Genomic DNA, 21,938 nt, shown 5'->3' with positions numbered 1-21,938 from the left:
TAAATGAAATGCGACAGTATACACACATCTTTTTCAGTAGCTACAAATGGTTCTGTACTTTGGTTCAATACCTTAACCTTCTCAATTTTTTCCATGGAAGAAAGGAGCTGTGGCTATTTTGCACACCCTGAATGCCTTCATATTTTTGCTCTATCCTATTACGTGCTCCTGCTACGGCAGTTCCATTGAATCTATTTTTCTGTGTCCTAACTTCCGTCCCCTCCTCCTGAACTCTTTCCCTCTGTCACCCTCCTCTGCCCTCTGTATTCATTTTTTTTCTATCTTTTGATTGTCCTCTTCATCACCCCTTCCCCAGTCCTGCTTTCTCTATCCAGTCAATTATATATCTTTCCCCTTTTACCCTTCTACAGAGAATTCCATGCATCTTGGTGTCCACCATCACTTCTACAATTTCCCTTCTCTGCCTCCCTTTCTTTCCCTTCCTCCCTCTCTGTTTGTGCTTTCGTCCCTGGCCAAAAGCCACTTCAGCTAAATCCTGTCTGACAATGCCCGAATGAAGCTGAGACATTAGTAATGAAGGAACCTCACATGAGCCTGAAAGAAACCCAAGCTGATGTGGTACATCCTAATGCAGTTACAGGGGAATCAGCAGTCGGAGCTATTGCTATTGCAAGCAACTTTCTTTCAGGCTGAGCTGAGCCGAGCGTTATTGGGGAGCCGCCTGTCGTCACGAGTCTCTGTTTCATACCGTATTATTTTCTTCCCTATTTGTATGAATAAAAGATAAACCAAAACATTCCGTCAGTTATCATGTTGACAAGAACTTGCCCTCATTAGCTCACATTAGTTTGAATCAACTTCATCTGATGCAAACTGTGTCTTCATGAAATTCAAGTACCAAGTAAACTCCACTAGTGCGAAGGAGAAACGAAGCAAACACCGTGCACTACATGTGTTCAAGTGCATGTATCAGTGGCAGGCTCCACTTAGTAACAGCCTGACCCATGTACACTGTAGCCCAGAGGACTTGTGTTCCCTCTGTCAGGCCTGTCAGACTGCCAATCACCAGCACACCTCTTACTGCAGCTGATTATAAGTCACAAGCCCACTGTGCCACAGGACTGGCTAGTTAGCTAACTCAGCAGCTTACATTTAATGACATGTTTTCCCCAAAAAATTGTTATTTGTAGTGTAAGTATCTCAGTAATTCTCCACGAGAACACACACTTCATAACTATTCATGTGGCAGTCTGCGCACACACACACACGCACACACACACACACACACACACACACACACACACACACACACACACACACACACACACACACACACACACACACACACAGACACACAGTATACCCAAGCATACTCACAAAATAATGTAGAGTACTTACTTTAGATCCTGGAACGGTTCTGCCCTCACATGTGATGTCTCGACAGAATGGCTGAAGACCACGCCTTCATTCCCTGTTGAGAGCGTAAGAGTGGGTGAAAGGAAGGAAAGGACAACACATGAACACTATTGCATCATACCTCTACTGTTGGAGCTCAGGCAGACACTTATAATACATGACACAATGCTGCCGTTTTTCCAGTAGCAATATATACATTTACTGGTAACATGTAGTACCAATGTTGTGAGTATTTAGACCTGGATGCTGTTTGACTTCAACATTGGAGACAGGGTTTATATCCTGTTTCTCACTAGAAGTCAGTATTGCATGCAGTAAGAACATAATTGTTTGTAGAAAAAGTTGGCTTTGATATGATGCAGTGCTTAACCCCCCGTGTGCAGGAAGCACCCCTGCTTTAGCCTGCAGCCCTAAACAGATGTTTCAGGGGAAGTGCTGGTCATGGCTCCTGCTGAGACCGTAGAAAGCATGTTGGAAACTCAGCACTGCTGCAAATGTAATACTGCACAAGGCAACTTTGCCCATTGGGAGGCCCACTGATAACAAAAGGCTACTCGAACCGTTGTTTGAAACTGAAGCAGTACATGCCAAGTTGAATTCAAGGAAATTCAAAGAGGACCTGTGGTGAGGAAGAGGACCGCATTTCCATAAAGGTGCAGTTGTATTTCCAAAGGAACGACACTTGGAGGGCAATGTTGCTTTTTTAGCTGCGACCAGCAGCTCTTTAGCGCTGGAGCCCCTTTCACACATTTCTTCCTCTGATGTAGCTGTATGTGAGAATTCAAATGTACAAATCATTTAGACCAGACATCAAACAGACGTTACCCTGCCAGCTCCCTAGTACTAAGTCTGTGTAAAGGTTGACTGAGCCCAAGTGTAAATAGAGCCGCTCATTGTCCAAAGAATTGACGGCGAGAGAGTGGACACATTGATGAAGTTTCTATCGCGGCTGGTGTAAAACCGGAAGAAGACTAACATCCAAGGGATAAGTAGAATAAGAATAAGGGTATTTACATGAAGCCAACAAAAATGTCTAACTAGAAAGACGCTGAGATTCGGGAACTTCTTTCTGTAAGGGCCAATGCTGAAATGATCAGATACATTCAGGGAACAATAAGAGACTTGGCTGTTTATGACCAAATTAAGAACCGACTATGTGACTGCGGTGAAATCTGTGTCAAGTTGTGCATTTGAAATGTGTGTGTTTTAGAGGTTGTGTGCGTGTGAATGCAGGTTTATTCCAAGGCCCACTGAACAAATGTCTGTGCAACTGTCAACAGAAGGAGACAAGAAAAGAGAAAATGCTCCCAGTTCTCTAAGAGAGGGTAGAAATGGCAGTTAAATGTTTGTGTGTTGCTACAGTATGTTTGATTACAGCTCTGTACAATGTTTCTCACTTTGTCAACCGCAAGCCACGTTTGTTCCAGCTTCGTGTCTGAGATACTCTCCTGAGCACTCTGCTGAGTACATGAAATGTTTATGAGCTTGTCATAGCCTGTTGGGTGGCGCCTGTCCTGGTATACAATACCTATGAAGTGTTTTCAAAGCAGAACCAACACAATTCGCACTGGGTTTATATTCTCACCAGTGGAAATTAACGTAAGCCAACAAGTATCACACCTCACTAGCTGCCGTGCATGGCACTGGCTTGCATTGGCTGATTCTCAGAAACAACAGGCTTACATGCAACCTTCCACATTAGCAACTGCAGAGGGCAGCAATGTGTGCAAACATTGTTCATCTTAAATTCAAGAAAAGTACCAATCTATCTATGTAATCTATAATAAATCCTACATAAAAAAGACAGTGGCATAGCATGGCTCCACTCAAAATCAGTGCATGAGCTGAATGGATGTGTTTATATTTGTATTTTTTCCACTGTTACTGTTCTCATCTCTTACCTCCATCAAACAGTAAACATATGGCAACATGAGAGCCTCAGATGGACACACCTTCCCAATTACCCAGGCCTGTATGTGCGTCTATGTATTTATCCACGAATGCTGTAGTTTGTGTAAATGTATATTTAGTTTGTTCCTTGGAAATAAAATATTGTAATTACTGACATATTTAAACATGTGCACACAAATACACACACCTCCCATTAATTTCCTCACTCTCATTTAATGAGAAAGAATGGCTAAATGAGAGACACACAGATAAGTGTGGTGCACTAAAGAAAGGGCGATCTTCCTTTCTCACTTTTTAGTTTTTCTTTTAATTTTACTTAAATAGCTTTGTCTCGTGTTTTTGCACCTGGCCTTGCTCAGAGCTGCCATCCATCCATCTCTTTTTCACTTCTTTTCCATCTCTCTCTTGTTCTAACCTTTTTCTTTTGTTTTTTTCTTCTCGATTCAGCAAAAATTGCTCTGCCGCTGCTGCTGACCCAAGTCTTGTTTGGCTGCACTCATCAAGAGCACTCTGTTTAACAGCTTACAGCGTGCGTATGTACTGTAAACTGTGTGCGTCCTCAAGTAACCTTGTTACACAAATTAGTCTGAGCCCACTGTTCGCCCCTTCATGAGCGTAGGAGCTCGTCATGTGACCTCTACTGTGATCTACAGTATACTTTATATGTATGTGGAATGCTTTAATATTAAATTATAGCTTTACAATGATGCACTGTTTTACACCGATATGATTGATTCTGCCCTTCTAATTACAATTCAGACAGTAACATATCATGATGATGTCGTTATTATGATTATTATGTCAGATATATGGATGAAACATTTATTTCAGTTTAGTAGAGCTTTCTATGTGTCAGACAATAAATCTGTCTCTGCTTTACGGAAGCTCTAACCAATTCATCTGAACTGCAAAACATTTTGGGGATATGAACAGTGCCTACATTTAAGATACCTAATATTAAAGATGCTCTCAGCAAAATGCATTGAGTGTATCTTTACGCGTCAACAAATGTGTTGAATGTGCTTCCCTCCTCATAAAACATTTAAACGTGCAAGTATTTCAAATCAATAATTGTTTACATTCGTCTTCCCTTCCTTTGCTTGCACATTGCTCCATGTCTTGGCATGTTACCACCACCAGTGGACCAGTGGGATAGTGTGAAACCACTGGCAGGACTGTGTATCACCCACACGCACCTGCTCGAGCATGAGCGTTCTCGTGGGTGTGCACGAGATTAACAAAAGAGGGGCGCACTCATCAAAAAAAAGGCTCCACAGCATCACTAGTGGTCAGAAACTCAACAGGGAATCATTTGATCTAATAGCAATTCATGTTGTGTACAGTATGTGTTGCACTAAGTGTGCGCAGCCCTACCTGTGACTCTAAGCTTCTCGGTGCCGATGGTGATCTCCTCTTCATCTGCAGAGAACAGAACTGTCTCTCCATCTGTACTCCTTACCTCAAACCTCTGACACTGAGCCTCTACCATTTCTGAACCTGAGGAAGTGGGAGAGAGGGGGGGGGGGGGGGAGAGAGAGAGGGCACTGGGTTTAGATGTATAGCAGAGGAACATTCAAGGCACATACAATGAGCCATCTTGTAGATGTTTTTATCCAAAGCTCCTTACAGAACCATTAGTGCATGTAAGGTTTATCTTGAAGGACCACAGAGAGATTTGAACTCTTCATCTCTAAGTGGTGTCTTGCAGTGACACCAGTGCAACATTGGGACCACTATCATATCCATGTTGTTGTGATATGTAATCATAAATAGAAATGAGGAGCATTGTCCCACTTAGTTTGGATAATCCACAGAACAGACTGTGTTCCAACAATTCTAGATGGAACTACTTTCTGCTGAAGAATCAGTCAAAAAGAAACTGTTGACGATGTGCTCTGTGGCTTATTCAAAGTGAAGGAGGGGCTGTTTCTTGAGAGGGAGTTATTCAATGATTTAAGCACCATGCACTGAATTCTATTTACTTCCATTGTACTGGGGTGGCAGCATACATGTCAGATGGATCATCTAAAAACCTGAGCATACAAAACCAGAATCTGCATGGTCAGATATTGCTTTTAATTTATGAAAGCAAAACACTGTGTTGGTAGGGGGTGCGATACAAACACCGTCATAGTAGGGATGAATTGTAAGCTTGGACCTCAGAGGTGAAATGTTACAAACAAGCAACAGCCAGACAGTCCCTGTGAAACTCGATCATTTTCACCTTAATTTACATTTCCCTTTAAGATTTTGCCTTGAGGACAAAAAAGATCATTTGAAGAGACATGTGTGACAAAGAAAATATAAAGCCTATATAATATGTTGAAGACAATATTTTGGACAGATTGCACAGTTTCTACCTCATGTGGAGGTACTCATTCAGAAAGAACATTAAGCAAGTTATGCTTCGCTTGCCAAGTTTCTGTCAAAAATAAATTACCTTTTCACAGCAATAAACACATTTGCATTCTATTTACACATAGTGAACAATGTGTTCTAAGAAGCACAAGACATAGCCACTGGAAATAAAGTACACAGAGAGTGAAAAGAGGCAACAAGCAAACTGACTCTGTATTTAAGGTAAAACAAAAGAAAAGGGTGCAAAAAAGTTGCAGAGAAATCAGTTCTCCTCAGAATATTTGCATGCGCTGGGTGAGAAGCTTACTGCGACCGGCACATTAAGATAACATTTTCCTCCACCTCGAGTTGAACTGATTTATTTGATAGTTCAGTCCACATGGAAAGGCGGTGCTTTGATAACCTGAAACACTGTGTTAGTGCCACACAATGACATTTCATGTTGTCCTCACTGCAGTAAGAACCACATAAAATAAACACCTGAACATGGGTCTGTGCCTCTTTTAGTTTGGCTTTTCTATGGAAAGCGACATGAAATCACCAGAATTTGCATATACATATATTTGCTACTATTTCCATTCTTCTGGGAAGTATGTGGCTCTTGTCTATGGCTATCTAATAGCAAGCCACCTATTATTATTATTAATATTATTTGCTGCCAATTGCCGCAACAGACAACACATCCTGGTCGGTTGCTGGTGCCTTCTCAAAAAAACGTTGGCAGTGAGATTTGAAAAGTTGAAAAATCTGCTAACTAAATTGCCAAATTACCGACAGTGGTCATGGAGGCACTTTTCCTTTTGTTTATACATTTTGTGATTTGGACTGTGACATGCTGCCTGCTGAGCCAAAAGAAAACTCTCTTTCTCCCCCTATCTTCACTGTCTGGTCTCCCAGGCTATTACAAGTGTCAATTAGTAACCCAGAGTGCCTTGTCAGTAATAATCAAACTTTATTAGCTGCCATCAATCTGGGATTAAGATCTTTTTCTCATCTCTCACTCACTGTCTTTATCCTGTCCATTTCTCTGTTCTTAAGCCTCTCGCTCCTCCAACAACTGTGTGAAAAAGCAATTGAGATTTGTGTTATGAAAGGCGCACCCTAAAGTAAGGTGTGTGTGTGTGTGTGTTACAAATGTATGCAAAGACTTAGGAGCTGGTAGGTGTGTGTGTGTGTGTGGGGGGTGGGGGGGGGTTGACAGTTATAGATGGGGGAAATATGGTGAAAGGGGAGTGAAAGAAAGAAAAAAGCAGGGCTTATTTTGAGAGGGAAAGATAAAGAGAAACTGGTTTAAATTGGAGATGTGCTGTGTTAGTTGATGTCTCAGACATCTCACTAGTTCTCTTTGGCTGTTCAGCTCTTGTCCTGTAATACCGTTTGTAGTGCAGATTTACAACACGGGTGCATGTCGGCATATTTCAAAATGTTTGTGTTTTATTCACATATTTTTCTTTCTCCAAGTCTTCTTAGCAGGGGTGTTTAAAAGAAATGTGAAATAGCAGGAGATGGGCAGCTTCAATGATAGTGAGGAAACACTTCTCATTAGTCTGAGAGTAACAGAGGTCTCCTATAGCACAGGGGTGCCCACAGTTTTTGGGCTTATGAGCTACTTTTGAAATGACCAGGTCAAAGTGATCTACCTGTATTAAAAACAAATTCTGTGACGGGGGGGGGGGGGGGGGGGGGTCCACTCTTCTCCTTTCCTCCACTCTGTCTGTGACTTTAGGTGTGTGCGGGAGCGAAACAGTGGTGAATGTGCAAGGCAAGAGAAAAACACTTTAATTTCTGGGGCCGCAGGGTTCCGTTGGAGGAATATATATGTATATATCTTTTAACAGTGCGCGATCTACCCGCACTACACTCGAAAATGAAACGGTAGATGTGTTCGCTTTATGTATTTTAAAATTCTGTATAAAACCTCTTTTGAGTTTCGATCTAATTGATGTGTCAGTCAGTAATTCTCTGAACTGTTAAATGGAAGAAAGGCTTTTTATAGCTGCGATCACTTCTGACTTGTTTCTTCTGAATGTCTGTTAACACTGACAAAACTGAAAAGAATAAAGCGTAAAAAGCATTGACGATCAAGGCTCTCTGCAGCACATCTAATGAAATGTAGACACTTTGAAATGACAACTCTATTGTGTTAAATGTCCCCTGTCATAGTACACATTTAGTTTTCAACATTAAGAGTGGTTTGTCCAATAATAACTATCTGATCTTATTGGTTTCATCTCGGTTAGTGATCTGCAGGTAGCTAATGTCAATTGGTTGTAAATTAAGTGATTTCGGTCAATTAATTAGCTCATGCAAATGTCTCTCCCACTGATAACACCAAAGTAATTCTGCTGTCACCAATAACAACAGGACTCCTCGTTAGGCAGACATGTTAATTGATGCTCTGATTTAAATAATCATTTCCTGACAGGATCGCCTCGGTTGTCACAAGTGCCTCCCTCAGCGGGATCCTTCAGTTATGATAAAGCTTTTACAATATTTCACTGATGAAGAGAGGTGCTAAAGAAAGACACAGTGAAACAAGAAGCATTATAGTACAGTTCAAGTCCTGAGTCATATCTGAACTTCTTAACATCTGAAGCGTGTGACATGAGCGTCAGTCTGCCGAGCCATTAGGGTGCCCTGCAGAGATCACAGGCATTACAATGTTTAAACCATGTTGCTAGACCACTGCGTTCGGTTTATTAACATGAAACACAAGCACTGCTTTAAATTTGGGATAATGAATGCATGCTGTACTCACTTTGTCCTATTCATAGCAGCCTGTTGTCACATGTGACTTTCTGGTTGGCAGGGTTCACACAAAACTACAGCGCCATACAGACCCCTGCTCAACAATAGGGTTATACAAGAACTTGTAGAAACCAAAACATTTGTTGAAGTTGAGGTAATATTGGCACTGATGTATGACAGTGTCTGAAACGTATTGTCTTTATTTGGTCATTTTATGAGAAGTTAATGCAACAACTGACATTTGTACAATCTGCTTTGATTTCATGAGACACTCATGTCTCAACACTATCACACTTCATCACAGTATGGACACCACGGTACTCCAAAGTGTGTTCTTCTTTGAGAGGTTTTAAAAGAAAGTGAAATATTATAAAAATGACCCTTTGCCTTTGCATTTTCTGTGATTTTTAAGTCCCTATCTTTACATTTACATCTGACATTTATAAAGAAATGGTTGGCCAAAACATCAAACAACATTGATTGATTATCCGACTTGCCGTTTCACCGCGTCATCATTTACTTAAGGCACACGATGAGTTTGTGAAGTGAAGTTTCTGTAGGTGTGAGAGAAGCACCTAAACATTACAGTGGTCTATACCAGAGAAGAACAAACAAGACATTTGTTAAGAATAAAATGTCACCAACAAATGTTTTTACATTAACAATGGGTCAGATGATGAGGATAGTACTAAATAGTTCTCTCATAGTGATACACAATCAAATCCACAAAACAATTAGATCAACCTTCATCTTTATAGCGTCTTTCAGCTACTTGTTTTGGTTTTACGGCCCACAGCTACATTGTTTCTGATTCAGTCTCACTGCTGCATGGAGCTTTGTTTCCAGATGCAGTCGGCTGTTTTTAGTCAGGTGAATTTGCAATAGCTGCGACCACGTTGATGTGTGTGCCCACGTTTGTATGCATTCACACACACACACACACACACACACACACACACACACACACACACACACACACACACACACACACACACACACACACACAACCTCACAAGCACTCTCTGCTGAGTGCAATGATGATGCTTCCCACAAGTGTCTACAAGAGTTTGGCCATGGTACGTGAATCTGATAAGAATTTATGTTTGGGTGGGGAAAAGAAATAAGGAATTGGCTATTACAGCCTTGTTCTGTTGGGCCTGTGAAAGCTCCAACACATGTTCAAGGGCACATCAACATCAGTTTGGATGCTGAGGCTACAGAAAGTGCTTCAACTCAGTGCTATCCACCAAAAGCACTACCTAAACCGGCCCATGATTGTCACTTATGTATTTATGGGTTACTTTTATCACCATTTTCAACTAACTCTGCCTCTGTGAGAAAGATCCTTCTCAATTCTGAATAGGGTCAAACAAAATAAATAATTTATTAAACTTTTCACATACTTCAATGGGATTCTGAGTTCACCAATTTGTATTCTGTAATTATTGAAAAGAGGACATTAAAATTGTGCCTGTGTAACGTCTTTACTGCTGCACATTAGGGTATTGAAGCCATAATAAAGTTATATGGCTTTGCTAGCCTGGATTTTTAATTCAAGGCTTTAAATTAGGGCTTCTAGCAATGATGGGATATGACGCAAGAAGGAAACTTTGGGGGGTTGGTACAACGCAGAGTGCGTTGTACCAAGCAAACACGGCCAAGCAAACACGGCATGCATGGTTGATTTTCCCAAACAGGTCAAGATAAATTTGAATTAAAATCAGCTTCAATGCGCTTTGTGATTATGCCTTCCCACCACCCTCACCTTTCTTTCCCTCAGCACCCTGCTCCCACACTGTAGATCACACGAGTGGGTGACGCAGCTACATATTTGTTCCCTGCGTGCGTGTCAGGCCTTGAATAGTTTTTGCGTACATCCCTGGCCATGTGTATTTGCATATGTGAATGCTAATATATTCTCCAGCCAAGAAACACTTCTAGAATTAGGCAGTTTTTGTCTGCTGGCTATGTAGAGAAGGTTGACCACATTTTCTCTAATTTAAATCACTGTGCAGGTCAAATTTCAGGCAATATGCTAAATGTAGCATTAACGTGAAAGATGAGGTTATATAACTCAAACATTTGTGTCCTTGCACTGTTAGATGTGGATTTTATTTAAAAATGTCTCTGACTGCTTTCAATGCTTGGCCGGGTCTGGCCATTGGCTAAATCACTTTTCACCTTTTATGAATTGAAGTATAGCCTGGGATCTCCAGGCAGGGCCCATTTAACGGCTACAGTCTAGACAAAAAAGGTTAGGGGGACTTCAGACCTCTTCAGCAGGAGCATCAGCAAAATCTACTTTCTACAACTGGAGCCATAATAGCGGGCCTGGAAATTATTTGTGCAATAATAGAGGGTGCAAGGGCATCTTTATAACTTTACCTTTACCTCTCCACAAATGTGTGCCTGTGACATACTCTGTCCTACACTGTATGAGGACAGACGTTACATTCTACGGGCTAAATTGGGCACTGCTCTAACTTGTGGAGTATTCAGAGGCATAACTGTCCCATGGTTATTACAGTCAATGTATAGTGTTTATATGAATCTATGTTTTTAAATGTGTGTGCGTGTGCGTATGAGAGTTGCATGGCAAAATGCAATGATTTCTATAAACATGAATTAATCATCGGACACTTAATCAGTGCAGAGGTGCCTTGGCGTCTGTGCCTACACATTCAGACTAGCATACAAACATGGACAATTACAGTTGGAGATATATTAGGAACTTGTCTCTGTCTGACATGCACAAGCCGAACAGTTTCCTGACACCCAAATCCACCAAATCAGACAGTGAGAGACATCAGGCAGGCATAAAACTGGGTTTGAATCCTTGAAAATCTCATTTGCTAGCGGTGTTTTTTAAATTTCTGTCAACTTAACATGAGCAGCAAACTCTTTCTTAGAATAAATTGGCATTAAGCCTCTCGTTGGCTATGCTCCAATGATCATGTGCATACACATACAAACTATCAAATGTGTATGTGCATATCTGGGTTTCATAATCATGTAATAATCGTTATTTTACATAGTAAATGTAAAAAGTGATTGCATTATATAAAAATGTGTAAATAATGAAGAAAACGCATTTTTGAAAATTAGTTTTATATTAGACATAAACAAGCTAAATAACTTTATATGTGAGGTGAAGCATTTTGGCTTTGACTGGATTTCACTCACTAAACTTCCTGATTAGTTATTCAAACATGACGAGACTTATCAGCGGATTAAGATGAGCATTCTGTTGAGTGAGTCGGGCTGATATGCTTGTCAGTTCCCCTCCTGTCTGGAATGTCAAATTTAATGAATATTCAAAAGCCAGTAGGCTCTTTTGTGTGTTCTGCAAGGGAAAATGTTCCTAAGGGGGAATTTGTGTCAGCCACATTACGCAACGCATGGCGCATGTGTACAAATATTTAATGAAATGTTGAGTAAAATGTTTCTTCATCCCCTTTTTGGAAATATTAATACATCATTCCCACTGAGCAAATGATTGTGTGCATTTAGTTCCACATTAGCAAGTGAGCCCTTGTGATTATGAGCAAGGAAACAAGGGCAGGGAATCAACTAAGGAAGTTGGATTTGAACACACCAACCAATCACCAAAGTGTCGCTTCATCAACGTGAAGAACGACAACATCCAAACATTTAATGTGGAATATACAAAATGCAATTTATTTTTAAAATGATGTTCACTCTTATGAAACCTTCCCCTTATGCTAGGTGCATACATGAACCTTTATGTTCTATTTGTATTGGTGTTTCACTTGTTATGGGCCCCTGAATGTAGATAAACTTTCAAAGTAAACAGAAATGGATGTTGTAATTTCTTGAACCTCAAATGTTGCAGACAGTAACCGTCAGCAGCTTTTATTTACTCCATAGGCCATGTTTAGTACCGGAGCTTTGATGTTCCTCAAAGGTGAGACTTTTACTACTCATCATTTCTCTACCAACTGGTAACTACCACTGTAGGCTTCCACACTTTAATCCTGTCGGCGGAGGAGAAAGGGCATCAGTAATAGAGATGAGGTTATTCATTTGCTGTTAACTTGAAAAAAAAAAGATTACTTCTCAGTCACCTTACATGTTAATAAAAGGTAGATATTCCACCAGAACTAAGCAACCTACAGAAGAGTGTAAACTCTGTGAACATTGACCTTGTTTTGTGGCATTTCCCACTTTATTTGATGGATGACAGCGTACAGTTAATATCATATTCCCCAATATTGTTAATATATTTACAGTACTTGTTTCAACATGATCTTTTATGATGGTATTTGTCATGCTCTCTGGGACTTGTTTTATACGCTGGAGATCACTTGATGAGCCACACTTGAGTTTCCTCAAAGTGTCTTTTCCGGCCTTTTTGACACTTAAGTCCTCTCTGATTGAACGTTACTGATATTCAGCTGAGGAGTGCATCACATTATCTCTTTCTCTTAACGACACTGTGCCAGAAAATGTCTGCTTTTTATTCAAACAGTCATATGTTTATTGCTTACAATGTGAGTATTCATAAACTGAGTTGAGCATATAGTACAACAGCCCTGCAATATATTCAACCTTCATGCAGCTTATAATATCCAGTTGTGTTGACCCTGAATGTGTTGATTCAGGCTGGAGTTGGTGACAGTCGTGTACTGAATTGCATTATATTGGGAGTTGTTCCTATTATTCTTTTGCTCTTGTGTTCGTACGTGTGGATTGACATACATATAATGCAGACCAATTTTATAACTAACTCCAGCTTAAAAAATTACCATGAATGTTAATCAGGCCATGTGTGTGTATATAAAACAGAATGGGCCACAGTGCTTGTCAGAACCTCAGCCACTTAACAACCCTCTTTCCTCATGCATATGAAACACCAAAAACCCACAGCTAAGTGTCAATTTATGAGCCAACTTGGTCCAAAATGAGTTTACTGGAGTTGAAAGTAAGCCACTGCAACTTTGAAAGATAAGTGCTACACGGCACTGTTTCGAGGAGCAAGAAAATAACAGAGGCAGCGAAGAGGGCAAAAGAGAAAGCAACTGTATTATGTTGGCCCTTTGAAAGCTAACAGCATGCATCATGGCCATGATGCAACAGCAGGAAACAAGAGGGTCACCACACTGTTGTGTTTCTACCCGTCAAAGAGAGAGACAGGCCCTCTGCTGCGCCACAGCACACCTTTAATCTCCTCAAGGTGTCTCTCAAAAGAAACAGACAAAGATAAATGAGGAAGAGGATGTGAAGCAGAGGAGAGGGGAATACTGAGGTGCAAAGAAGAAACTGCATTGCATGGCACTTTTTAATTCAACTTTTGAATTTGCCATAGGTGGGAGAGGGAAAGATTCATGCACTAAGGGACACAAATTATTTATTTAGAGTTGATTACAGTCATTAATATAGTAAGGGAGGAGAGAAAGAGACAGAAGGAGAGATAAATGTGAGCTGTTTGTCATCTACATTAATCAACCTGATCTCTGGAGTCAGGCCTTTGGGATGGAGGGAAGATGAAATAGGGGTAGGTGCAGATGAAAAGACAGGCAAAAGGTTGAGCCACGCAGCTCTATATATTCCTGCAGAATCTAAAGCCCCAAACACGATCAAACAACTACTGTCGGCGTTAGCACAGCTAGTGATATTGCTATCTTAGACCTATGAAAACACGGAATCCTTATTCGGTAAACTAACGTTGTTAAATGTACATCTTTCCCTGCCCTTTATACCATAACTATTGTATTACCATTGTCCTTTAAAGAAAATCTTAATACAATAGTTGATGAGATTCAAATCCGTCTTGTGTTGTGGAATTAACCTGTCGTCATTATTTGTCTCTGCCTAGTCTTGGTTATGTTTTGTTCCTTCCTCTAGACCAAGGGTGTCAAACTCACTTCAGTTCAGGGGCCACATGCAGCACAATTTGATCTCAAGTGGGCCAGACCAGTAAAATCACAGCATAATAACCTGTAAATAACCACAACTCCAAATGTTTCCCTTCGTTTTAGTTCAAGAAAGTACAAGTACATTCTGAAAATGTTCAAACTTAATCTTTTTACAAAACATTATGAACAACCTGAAATTTATTAAGAAAAAAAGGTGCAATTTCAACAATATTGTGCCTCAGTTTATCATTTACACATGTGCGTTACAACTTACAGATCACAGTGTATCTACAAAGGCACAACACATTTCGTCACAGGTATCTGGAACAGTACTTTACTTTATGATCAAAACAACTAATTTCTACACTTTGCAAAGTCATCCCGCGGGCCGGATTGGACCCTCTGGCGGGCAGTTTTTGGCCCCCGGGCCGCATGTTTGACACCCTTGCTCTAGACAGTCACACAGTAAATACGTTTGTATGCAGACAGTTGTTGTGCAAGTTAGTAAATGTCAGCAGAGCTTATTTTTAAAGGTCAGGGTAACCATGCAGACCACATGTAGTGAATTAAAGTGTAGTTCATTTTCATTTCATCTTAAATAATCTATGCTGCATCATAAGTGAATATTATTCTGGCAAATGCATCTCACTTTACCTACCACCAACAGTGACATGATATGATGAAGCACGCATTATTACAGATGCATCAGTATGTGCTTCAATTTACATAACACATCTAATCAAAACTTATGATACTGCATGGGCAATTATAGCATACTCTAAGTCCTTACTAGTTGAGGTGTTTATAGGTGAGTATAGGTAGTTATAATGTATCATAAGCCCCATCAGTCAACCTCTACTTTATAACTTATTCAAGAGCATAAATAAGACACTTATACTTCATTGGAAGTCACATCTGTCATCATTTATGACTTTCTGTAGTGCATCAGCAAGCATTATATTTGTTTATGAGTGCAGTGATGAAGCAATATAAATACATTACAGTTCACTATGGATGTCTTTATGATACACTATAGATGTTGTCTTCATAGAAAGTGTTACCATCACGAGACACTGTTTTATGTAGGTCAGCTCAGGGCTGTTGTGAATTAAAAGTCTGATCTTAATGATCTGATCTATCAATTCACAATGAGGAGAAAGATGGGGATATAAAAAGAGAGCTAAAATGTTCATGGCTACAGATTAACACATATTAAATGTACAGCATGAACTGAAGGCCAGCAAAACATGAGACATGAGGAGAAGAAGACGAAGAACCTTTGGCTCAACATTAGAGACCAGCAGCTCCACACAGGGAGCGATGATCTCGCTGCTGGAATCCACTGTTACATGTAACTCAGGTTTTTGCAGCGCTCACATAGAAATCGTGTTATCTGGGGTTCTAGTACATGAATAATGTACTCAAGTGGCCTAAAGCAAGAAAATGCATTTTCTTGTGCAGGTGTTGACTTCTGTGAATACTGTGCACATACTTGAGCCTGGTGCTGGTTTGAGCTCTGACTTCTAAGTGGAGAACAACTGCAGCCTACGTTGGTAAATTTGACATGAGTTGAAGTTGATGTGCACTTGACAGTACACCACTATGAAGGAGTACGAGAAGGAACGTTGGGAGAAAACGTTGCATTGCTTTGCTAGATCGTAACACCAACCAGCTGAAGCCTGAAAACAAACCTGGTTGGGATCAGTTATTCACTTATATGGAAATAAGCCTTATTTACCGAAGCAAGCTTAACTGACAAACAAAAGTATGATGTAAAAAAAATAACATATGCTAATCTGCGTGTTAGCCTGGAACAAGTGAAAAAGGAGCTGTGCCACTTGTCACTTTATCTCTAATAAATTATAAATGAATAGAAACAGTTGCTGGGCTGGCAACTTCCAAAGCGTGTGGACCGAGTGAGGCACATCATGACATGCCACTCATGGGGAAGCACGGATCTCCGTGGGATCAGAACAAAAACGTCCCGCAAGCCAGAATGTTCCTCACTCACTTTCCCAGTCAGCCTTTGCGACTCTCCAACCAGCCAGCTCCAGTCCCACACCCAATCATCCTGTACTATATCACATGACATGAAAACAGTTTCTCATTCACATGCACAGTAGATCATCTGGAGTTGTTTCCCTTGTTGGAAAAGTTGAAGAACTTGTGGCCTGGGGTATATCTGATCTGAAAGGCTTTGTAGTGACTTACATGCCTCTGTGAACATAATTACATTAATATCCTGAAGTCATGGCAAATGCAAGCTGCAAGAGATAGTAATCTTGCATTTAAATATAAGTTAGTGAGCCTTAACAGACATTTTATTAATTGACCTTTTACATTTGCAATAAAAGCTTAGTGCCAACTTACAGTACCTGCTTTTAGGCAGTGTGGTGCTCACATTAAATGGTTTTTGCACAGCATAGATGATGTCTGACTTAACTTACTAAATAAATGTTTGCACTCTTTTATAACTCTGCAACTTGCAATTACAAAGATTGATTTAATATATTCTATTATTTGCAGTTATTGGAAGCCCACGCTCGGCACCAGCCTAGTGCTTACAATGTAAACGTACCATTGCAAAATTGCCTAAGGGGATGTGGTGGTGTACACAATTGAATGTGCGTCTAGAAAGGAGCTTTGCCATTCTAGCCTTTTATCATAAATGCACACAGTAATAAATGTTTGCTTTCCAAACATGCCTAAAGGAATAGTGAGTCATTGCTCTGACCTTGTGGCATATTCTGAAACCACGGTGCACTCTGCATTATTCATGATTTTAACACAGACAATGCAGAAAAATAAAATGCTATTTGACATTCTTAGTGTGCCCCGGAGAAAACATTTCGTCAGCTCGCACTATAGTCGGTTGTCAACTGTAAACTTCTTTTTGGGAATCAAGCTTTACTTTCACACTTCATCATAGCTAGGAAATACTAACCAATAACCCTTTTGATTGGCCTCTGGGGCCAGTTGGTTGGTTTGGTTGGATGGTAGCAAAGTTCCTAACATCCTAAGGACAGCACAACCTTTCTAACTTCCTGACAATGTCATTTTGTGAAGATGTGAGGCTGGATGGTAACCGAGATTGACGGTACATTGTTGCTTTATAGCAAACAATAAAATAGATGTTTTCTGTTATCCTTGCAAATAAAATTTCACGCTCATAAAGACACACAAAGTCTTCCTTGTTGCCTGAAGGAGACAGTGCTCTTATTTGACTTGCGTCACCACAACAGATGGTTATAGTTCACGATCATATAACTCCTTCCAATGCATAAACTTGTAGCTTTTACAATGTTTATTCAAAATCATACTTTTTCCACTGCCCATAATGCGATGCAGATACAGTCGGTGGACAAAATAAAAGGTACGCCTTAGAATATAATGCAATCCAATAAAACGACACCACAAACTATCGCATGCACAATTAAATCACCATCTCTACGACAATGTCTAAATGAAAACCAAACACCATGAGTGAGCTACTATATTCAGGTGCACTGTTTTGTCATATCTGTGTCAAGTGTGCTAACAAACACTGGGTCTATAGAGGAATGGAGAGTATGTTATATATCTGTAGTGCACTTCCAGTGATGGACACTTGTTATGTAGTTGAAAGTGGTTCTATTAACAAGCTGCTTTAATAAAAGGAACAACAAAAGAAAATAAATACTCTCTACCTACTTACATTGAAAACCAGCAAGACCTATAGCAAACATCCTTTATTGTAAATTCCTGCAAAACCAGAGGCAAGGAGAGCACTCTCATGCTTGAAGTGCTCTATATCTGCCATTTTATTATTGAGTCCAACCAACAGCAAACAGCGTGGAGCCTATAGTCCGCTGGTGCAGAAGGATGACTTCATATGGTCCATTAAATCCATTCTTTTAAGCAAACATACCCACACATATGAACAAGCTATGAAAACAAAATGTGCCATATAGCAGCCAAAACAGTATGCAGACAATTAGCCTTTGTGCAATTAAAGTGTTATCATAAGGATAACTGACAACAATAGCAGTAAATCCATACCTTTATTAAGTCCTTTACGGCCCCTTAAGTGTATCCCAGTTTGCTAATGCTCAGCTCTATGTATTTTTAATTGGCTCATTAAAACCATTGATTTGATCATAGAGAGGAAGTATAAAATGAGGAAGACGAGCTGTCTGAGCTTCGCTGATTGGATGAGGAAGGGAGATGAAATTAGACTACTAAGTATCTCTATGTTTCTCAGCCAGCAAAATCAAGCCAGAAAGATCTCACTCTAGCTGAAAATGTGATCACTGCCAAATATGATTGTTATGTACATCATTTGTTTCTCAGAGGGGGATTTGCAAAGATGTAGATTCATAATTAGACTGTGTGTGATGGAACAATTGAATTTTATGCAAGGCTTTGCAAGTGCTCGCTAATCAGAAACCAATTTTAGCCGACGTTTAACTGCCGGAGCGACGTCATGTTTCTGAGAATAAGTGAAAAAAAACAAAAAACATTGAATTCTGTATATTCTTACATTTCCACAGCTATAAGTCCACACATAAAGAGTCTTAACTACAGCAACATGACACACTTTCTCTTGGGAAACTCACTATACTTTTAGAAAAAATCCTTTATCATCTGTATGGTCTTTGCCTTTCAGTCGCCTAATTTCACTGCTTTGATAATCCCCTTTTTGAGCCTCATCAGCCGAACGCCAGAGAAGTGGAGTGACTGATTCCACCAAGATAAAAGGGAACATAATTAGTGTTAGAAGGTAAAGATAATGAAGTGATAAATGTCAGCCAGAGTTTAAGAGAAGGTAACAAGGTCAGCAGGGAATTCATTGGTTTAAAAAAAGATGAGGTCCATGCATGATTAAAAAAGGGGGAGTGAAAGGTAAAATGACACAACAGAATAAAAGGAAGAAAGGATGAGAAAGGGAGCAAAGACAAAAGATTAGGAAAAGGGCAAGAGAAAGACGGAGGGAAGGTGTGTGAGTGTGTTGAATGAAAGATGAAAAAGGAAGCGAGGGAAAGGTTGAGTGCTGAAGGTCACTTTTAAAGTTTGAGAGGTCGTTTTTATGGCAGGTACTGTATGAGTGAATGCCCCTCTGTCTCTCACTTGACAAATCAAACTTTTCTGGCCCTTACTCTTCCCAAAATGCATTTGGCTGTCCCCTAAAGTAACTCACACTTATACAGAAGGGTAATGAGTGCTCTCCTGCTTGGGGAGAAAGAACATTCATTAACAGCACCATGCACTTAGAAAAATTAAAAGTCATTCAGACAGCCAGAACACAAACACTCGCTCACACAGGCTGTACTGACTGCCAGCTTTGCCAAGAGACGGACTCACAGGTAAAGAGACAAACAGTAAACAGTAATTGAGTCGGCCAGTTTAAGCACTTGTCAATATTAAGCACTGTGGTGTTCTGTCTGCACAGCATCTAACAAACAACTATCTTCACCTGTTATTACTGTATTTTTGACACATGATTATTTAATGCCACCATAGTTTTGCTCTCTAGTGATTTCCAGGAAACATTTTTTAACACAGTCGTACTACAGTGTAAAACACTATCGACTTTTTAAAGGAACAGTAAAGGAAGAAGACAACTATAAGCAGCACTTTGACTTGGAATTAGAAGTTTTGTGTTATTTTATATCAGTATTGTACTTTTGAAGTTTGCTCAGTCAATCAGAACTAAGTGTCATAATGATGATCCCACAGCATGCCGTGTTTACCAGCGGAGGCAGTTTCGACACCACTGCACTGCCTCTAACGCTGAGAGATCATCACCTAAGCGGGTGAAAGGGTATGGCTTCAAAACTCTCAAGTTCACTCATCATCTTTATGGTCGGCCATTCAGAAGACAAAGATGACAGGTTCTCACTCACATTAACGAGCTGACAGCGAAGGAGAGGTTTCAGAGGAAGAGAAGGGATGGGGGGGGGGAAGAAAGAAAGAGATAGAGAGCAATAAAACTGAGATGGGAGGCCCAAGGCCAACGCATGTACTCAGACCCTCTCTGTCGAAAGATGGGCCGTCAGGGGGACACGAGGTAAATGTAGAGGAGTGCATGTGTGTGTGTTTTTCTACTAGTGTTATGACAAGCAGTTTAGTATGAAAATGTACCTAAACAAGTGATTTTAACCTTCACAACAGAGAGCATGGCCCTGCAGGATGCCTGGTTACAACAGTAACTAAAGATTCAAAGTGCATCAGTTGCCTTCTGATGCTTTCATGCAAACGAAATGTCAAGCGCCAACACAAATGAGCAATTAGGACCATTGTTCCCTCCTAGCTGATATTTTGTCTATTCATTTATACTGACCGATAAATCATATTGACCAGGTGAGAAACTTTAAGTTAGTATGTTGACAGTTTGTTTTGGTCGTTTTGTCCCCAGATGCAGAGATCTTACAGCACGAGGGTCTTTCTCTCCATTCTGTGGAGCTCAGATTAGTACCTTTTTCTACAATCAGATGTATAACTAGAATGGCACCCAGAGAATACGGACCTGCGACAAGTTTAATGGTGCATTCACTTGCACTTCGGACGGTCCAACTTCCTGAGTTAGGAAGTCGTTCTTCCGACTTCGGTGTGTTCGTGAGCATTAAGACGCTAAAAAGAAAATGTGTAGTTTTTCTTGCTCAGAGCGTTTAAAACCATGTTGATATTTGTCTGGTATTCGACTTGAGGGGGCTTTCACTTTAATTTTCCCAGTCAGGAACACATTTTTCCAATCAATCTGACACTACATGAATGCAGCACGAATGCTCTCCCTCGCAACGTTAACAAGAGAGAAATATATTCAGCCCCGTGATTTGGATCCCCTCGAAAATTGAATGGGTTCTTCGGTGGCAAGTGCTACACCCTTCCATCAAGTCTCATGATAATCGAGGCAGAATTTATTTTCTAATCCTGCTGACAGAAAGACAGACAACCCGAGCAGAAAACACAATAAACTATAACAAGCTGTACACATGTGTCTTGGTATTCTATGTTAATGTACTATAGTCCAAACATTTGTGGACATTTCACCTTTCCATAGCGACCACCGTGATGATCCTGTACCTCTTGTACGAGCTGCAGCACGAGTTGTTCCTCTGGTGAGTTTCGGTGGTGAATACTAATGAGGGGTTTACTGAGGTGGAACTTTTCTGCTTCCTATGTCGCAAGTGTCTGGTGAGCAGAAATAACGGTCTTACTTTCAGGATTTCTGAGTATTCCCATGATAATACCGAAGAAAGGGAGGGTAGGAGAGTGTGTGTGAGTGTGTTTTTGTTTGGGCGTGTGTTAAATGTGTGTCAGCACAGAGGCAACAGGAGGCAGCGGCAGGACGAGACCAAGGGATTTCCGGAGACTAACAGAAGATTCTCCTCAGGAGGATTCATTGTGTCCCATTCCATACAATCATCCAGCCGCCGAGGTCTTTAGTGTGTGTGAGTGTGTGTGCGTGTGTGTGTGTTTGTATGTCACAAAGTGGTTATTGATGGAACTTGCTTGGCAGATTTCCCTGTGTCTGGGGAATCTCAGGCCAATGTTGTGCCTGCTGTGCGGTTGTGTGAGAATGTGAGTGTGTGACAAATAGTAAGGGCTTGTGTGTAATTTGTGTAAATGTGCGACACAGGGATCATCAGTAAAATAATTAGGTATTTATGTGCCCGTGCAACTTCAACA

At 40.4% G+C, this 21,938-nt stretch overlaps 1 protein-coding gene across 1 annotated transcript in view; it reads right to left on the bottom strand.

Annotated features, from left to right (window-relative positions):
- sgcz (sarcoglycan zeta) overlaps positions 1 to 21,938 on the bottom strand; it is a 325,525-nt gene that overhangs the window by 43,326 nt on the left and 260,261 nt on the right. The window contains exons 5-6 of the mRNA XM_029440797.1: positions 4,663 to 4,785; positions 1,360 to 1,432 (exon numbers count right to left, since the gene is read on the bottom strand). Of these exons, the coding sequence (XP_029296657.1) occupies positions 1,360 to 1,432; positions 4,663 to 4,785 (196 nt within the window). The remainder of the gene's footprint in view (positions 1 to 1,359; positions 1,433 to 4,662; positions 4,786 to 21,938) is intronic.

Source organism: Cottoperca gobio, chromosome 1 (genome assembly GCF_900634415.1).
Source record: "Cottoperca gobio chromosome 1, fCotGob3.1, whole genome shotgun sequence".
In the NCBI taxonomy this organism is placed as follows: Eukaryota; Metazoa; Chordata; class Actinopteri; order Perciformes; family Bovichtidae; genus Cottoperca; species Cottoperca gobio.
This window is presented reverse-complemented; position numbering and strand designations above follow the sequence as displayed.